General features: G+C 39.0%; 2 protein-coding genes across 3 annotated transcripts; one reads left to right on the top strand and one right to left on the bottom strand.

Annotated features, from left to right (window-relative positions):
- Positions 1–137: 137 nt before the first annotated feature.
- stx11b.2 (syntaxin 11b, tandem duplicate 2) lies at positions 138–2,329 on the bottom strand. Its single transcript, XM_057353355.1, has 2 exons — positions 2,216–2,329; positions 138–1,754 (listed from the first exon to the last, which is right to left on the bottom strand). The coding sequence occupies exon 2, from the start codon at positions 1,742–1,744 to the stop codon at positions 869–871; it is 876 nt and encodes a 291-aa protein (XP_057209338.1). The 5' UTR covers positions 1,745–1,754; positions 2,216–2,329; the 3' UTR covers positions 138–868.
- Positions 2,330–3,117: 788 nt separating this feature from the next.
- On the top strand, positions 3,118–4,879 carry stx11b.1 (syntaxin 11b, tandem duplicate 1). 2 transcript variants are annotated; one of them, XM_057353890.1, is made up of 3 exons: positions 3,123–3,234; positions 3,600–3,759; positions 3,984–4,879. In XM_057353890.1, the coding sequence occupies exon 3, from the start codon at positions 3,989–3,991 to the stop codon at positions 4,874–4,876; it is 888 nt and encodes a 295-aa protein (XP_057209873.1). In that variant the 5' UTR covers positions 3,123–3,234; positions 3,600–3,759; positions 3,984–3,988; the 3' UTR covers positions 4,877–4,879. The 2 variants fall into 2 exon arrangements, with proteins under 2 accessions (XP_057209872.1, XP_057209873.1); XM_057353889.1 differs by lacking the exon at positions 3,600–3,759 and having other exon boundaries at positions 3,118–3,234.
- The last annotated feature ends 86 nt before the right edge of the window (positions 4,880–4,965 follow it).

Here is a 4,965-nt window from a genome sequence, read left to right as displayed (position 1 = left end):
GGGAAACGCACAATGTGCACACACGGATGAAAGGCGGAATTGACTTGGTATTTCTCTAGACTCTTGGGCAATCTGTAAATAATACACAAGTCTGGTCAAGAAGAGATGACTCACCAGGCATGGCACACTGCATTGGGAAACATGTTTTTCTTTATTCATCTCATAATTTCTTTATTTTATAACAAGATAGTATTATGTTGTTTTGTTTTAGTCTGTGCTACATTTATGCTTCATTTGACATGCAATAATGTATAATGAAAACAAATTAGAAATTCAGCATAAAGGGTGCAACTTCAGTAGCCAAGGAAGAGCATACTGGCACTCATGGCAAACGTGGAGTTTTATTCATCTGCAGGATAAGACTGAATATTAAAAAATATTTCTAATTTAAATCTTCAGATTGACCTAAAATGTATACCTCGTAATAAAACGGTTGGGGCATTTCCTAGATTCTAGAACGTGTTATGATCTTCTTCTGCAGTGCGTATTTGGAGTTTCCGCACGAGAGCGCCCTCTGGCTTTCGGATGCAGCAGCATTTTCCGTACTTCACTCAAAAGCTGTGCATACATCACGTGATATTTATCGTCGGTTTATCGTGACAGCCCTACTCTACAGTAATTTATTTAATACTGCACTTATACACAAAGTTGTCTTTTGAACACAATCCTCATTTCATGTTTGCCACAGACACAAAGGTATTTTTAAAGATTTTTAAGAACTCTGTTGATCCCGTTAAAGTCCATTGGTTTATACTAAAAAATAAGAACACATCTATATAAAACCAAGTATACAAAATAAAAGTTCAGAGAAAAGCAATTCATCACATTTGGTATAATTCCTTTGAACATTGTGAAATCCGTGGCCATGTCACCGCTTCCAGAAGAACATTTTCTTAAAGGGATTGCTTCTATCATGTCTCTTGGCTCTCTCGAGCTTCACAAGGACATCCCTGACCTCCACCTCAGTTGACTGCACATGGGTGTGAATGCATTCTACCATTGACCTATGTTCTTCTGCTAGCATGGCCACATCCATAAAAACTTCATGAAGGCTCTGAATGCGTCTCTCCAGCTGTAGTAGTTCTGTATGTCTGCTCTCAATCCGAATGAGTGCCGACCGTGCAGTTTTACCTTCTGAAACCATGTTCTCACTAAAGATGTTCCACTGGCCGATCTCCAGCATCTCTTCGATCTGGTCACCTGTGACCTCTCGTCCCACAATCTCCATTTGTCGTTGAATGTATGCTTTGCAGGATTCTCTGTGGCTCATCTCTGCCTCGTTGTACTCCACCATGGCATCACGGAAGCCTGTGCTTATGCTTGTATACTGGGCTCGAGCTATTCTTGCCACAGGTGAATTGACACCATACTTCTCTTCTAACTCTTTGGCATGGGAATCCATCTTGCGAAGGTGCGCAAGCATTTCCTGTCCACGGGTTTTGATGTCAGCAGCAATAGCATTAGAGTCACTGGTATTTGGGGTACCGGTGCACATTGCCTCCGTAAAGATGCGCAAGTTTTTCTCTCTGAGATTCTTCACTTCCAAACGGATCAATTGAATCTCACGTCGAGCTTCCTGTGCCTCATCAAAAACAGACTCCAAATCAGGGTTGGTGCTGCCGGGGTCCTGAGGAGGGTCATCGTGGTCTCCATCTGAGAAATGGAGAGCATGGGCTTGTTCATGTTCCACTACAGTCCCATTGGATTCTGATACCGCCTGAAGGTGTTCAAGTCTGTCCCTCATGATTTATAGACTGAAAAGAGAGCAAAATTTAGCAGTGGTGTAACGATAGACTAACACATACAACAAAGCTTACAAACAACATTACCGAATATTTGTCTGTTACGTAACACTTAAGTCACGTGAGGTACAGCCTAGTGGCGTCAGATAAGCTTGTTAGACAAGAAGAACCTGTCTGCAGGTCCACGTTTAAAAATAAAGCCTTTGTTTGGCTGTTTTGCGTTTTCCAATCAACATGCGATTTTTGAAAAATGAGAGAAGGAAAATACGCCATTATTTATTAATTGTAATGTAAGTTAATAGCAAGGTAACGTTATAAAAAATATCATATTTAATCTATATCAACAACCCTTACATCAAAACCGGATGTCTGTTTTTAGTAAAGAAACACGTTGTAAAACGAATCTTATGCGCACTACGTATAATTTTTCTTCTCCATATTCTTCTAGTAAAATTAACATCAACGTGGCCTACCTTAAATTATGCCCTTTAGTTGCAATGTGTGTTCATCTCATGATATTTCAGAATAAACTTTGACAATTAAAAATTCATCCTATCCACCTTCAGACGGTTAATAATACTTTCCATCACCGCGTGCGATTGGTGTATAGGTGACACAAAAGACACAAACCCCGCCTACGTCAGCTGTGAAGAGATTGATGAGTTCAGCAGAGGGAAGCAGAATTGCAACACTTTAGATATAAGAAAAGATCTAATCATTATTAGCCTGTAATGATGAATGAGAGAAACGTGGAGTTAGGTATTTTTTTCATTGTTAAAGTGGCCTTTTGCTTATAAATAATCGTTCAAATCTTTTTTTATGTTTATATGGTTTATATAGAAAATACGTTTATTCTCGTGCAACTAATGGTGCCCGTGAAACCCTTTAATTATTCACTACAGTGATTTCTAAATAAAATAAGAAATTATTATGTAGAATAAATCAATGTATGTGAAGTGTTTGCTTGATGATGAACAGATGAAATGTATAATAGTAAAAACGTATAATACACACAAAAGGAAGTCAGTTTTTCAAAACATTGTAACAAAGTTGCACATTTTGGAGTTATAGATATAGCACTCAACACATTATTTAAATTTTTTTAGTTAAAACAAATAATCGCATTTACCTAAATCTTTACTTATCTTCGACCTGCACTATTAATGCACACTGTGGGGTCCCATGCAGGCCATCACAGCCCACGAAACCGCTTATCAGAGCATATATAAATAATGAAACAAAGAATATTGCCTAAACAATAAAGATTGAAGTAGTCGCATTACAGAAAACAAAGAAAATCTCGGGGGTTAAGGAGACACACGTACGACATTCCACTTTGGGAACAGGTTTGGCGTTAAAGTCACGCCCTGGAACGCGCATTCCTTCTACACCCCCATTAACACGACAGATGCTCCACTGCAGTAAGGATGGGACTGCATCTCTAAACATATTGTTAAGTTAGACTTGTGATATTTTGGACAAACGAGAGAAGGTAATGTAATTTGAATCATTTGCATGGAGTTTATATCATTTAACCTTTTAAACTTTTATTTAAAGTTAAGAACATGGCTAGAGAAATCACACAGAGAAAATGCTTGGAAATGTGGAATGTAATAGCAATTGTTTAATGTCGTCAATGTTAAAATAATACTTGTGGTATAATATTTATTATGATTATATTTAAATATTAAATGTTTTGTTCATTGTGACATATAGTTATTTTGCAATAATCAAAAGTTTGAGACTTCCATAATTGTAAATATTATGCTACTCAAAAATATGCAGGGATTAAGTTAGTATTTTACCGCATTGACTTCATTTATAGTTATTTATATCTTTATTTTGTGCTGATCGAAGAGAACCCTTTGAAGAGAAAAAACCTATTCCTTTAAACCATTCAAACTCGTCTGGTGAGTGACGCCACTCAGAAATAGTTTCACCGATGAATTTGTCCAAAGTGACTTTTAGTGTTGCTAAGGAAATATTGTCTCTATCCTTTTACAGAGTCACTTTTAGAGTAAGTATCCACTTACAGTTTTGTTTCATAAAGATAAAAATGTGTTTTTCTAGTGTATTTTATGCTTGTAAGCCATGATCACATGAGGGTCAACCTGCATGAAAATCTAATGTAATTGTGCTTGTGTTGCTGTAGAATGTGTTTATCAAAAGTCAGGTTGCATATTTCCTTCTATTGCTTCAAAGCCCGGCATTATTCTGTTGTCTGTAAATTATTTTCCTTAGCAAGCATGAGGGACAGACTGGACCATCTGCAGACCGTCTCAGTGTCAAGCCTCCATGTGGAGGAGATGGAATCAGATTCATTCAGCAATGTGGACCTGGAGGAGGACTTCGCCCAGCAAGCTGTCATTTTTGACAACAGCGAGAAGATGGAGTTTGTGCTCGATGAGGCTCAAGAAACCAGACGTGAGATTCAACTCATCCGACTTGAGGTCAAACGTTTAAAAGATCAAAACACACGCCTTCTTAGTGAACCAACTCGTACAACTCACATAAAGCAAGACGCCAACGTCATCGTTGGTGGCATCAAGACTCGTGGAGAAGACATCCTAGCACGCCTTCATAAGATGGATGCCCAAGCCAAAAATCTTGAAGAGGAAAATGGCGTCAACTCGGCTGTGGCAAGAGTTGCCCGGACACAGTACGCCACCCTGAGTAACAACTTCCGTGACGCGATGACAGAATACAATGATGCAGAGATGAGCCACAAGGAGAACTGCAAGCTTCACATTCAGCGACAAATGGAGATTGTGGGAAGAGAGGTTTCTGGTGACCAGATTGAGGAGATGCTGGATAACGGTCAGTGGAACATATTCAGTGATAACTTTATCTCAGAAGGCAAAACAGCCCGCTCTGCACTCAACCAGATTGAGAGTAGACATCGGGACTTGCTGGAGTTAGAAGGTCGACTCAAGAGCCTTCACGACGTCTTCCTGGATGTGGCTATGCTTGTAGAGGAACAAGGACCTATGACAGACTACATATTAAACAATGTTCAAAAAACTGATGCTAAGCTTAACGAAGTCCTTGTCAAACTGGAACGGGCAAAGAGGCATGACAAAAACAACCCGTTCAAGAAACTGTTCTGTGGATGCTTCCCATGTGCAAAAAACTGAGACTGTTGATCAGAAACTGGGATGACAGTGTGAAATTGTGCCTTGGATGTAAAGAATGGGAGACCAGAATAGAGACTAGCCTATAAGGA

The sequence above is a fragment of the Triplophysa rosa genome, linkage group LG15 (genome assembly GCF_024868665.1).
Source record: "Triplophysa rosa linkage group LG15, Trosa_1v2, whole genome shotgun sequence".
In the NCBI taxonomy this organism is placed as follows: domain Eukaryota; kingdom Metazoa; phylum Chordata; class Actinopteri; order Cypriniformes; family Nemacheilidae; genus Triplophysa; species Triplophysa rosa.
This window is presented reverse-complemented; position numbering and strand designations above follow the sequence as displayed.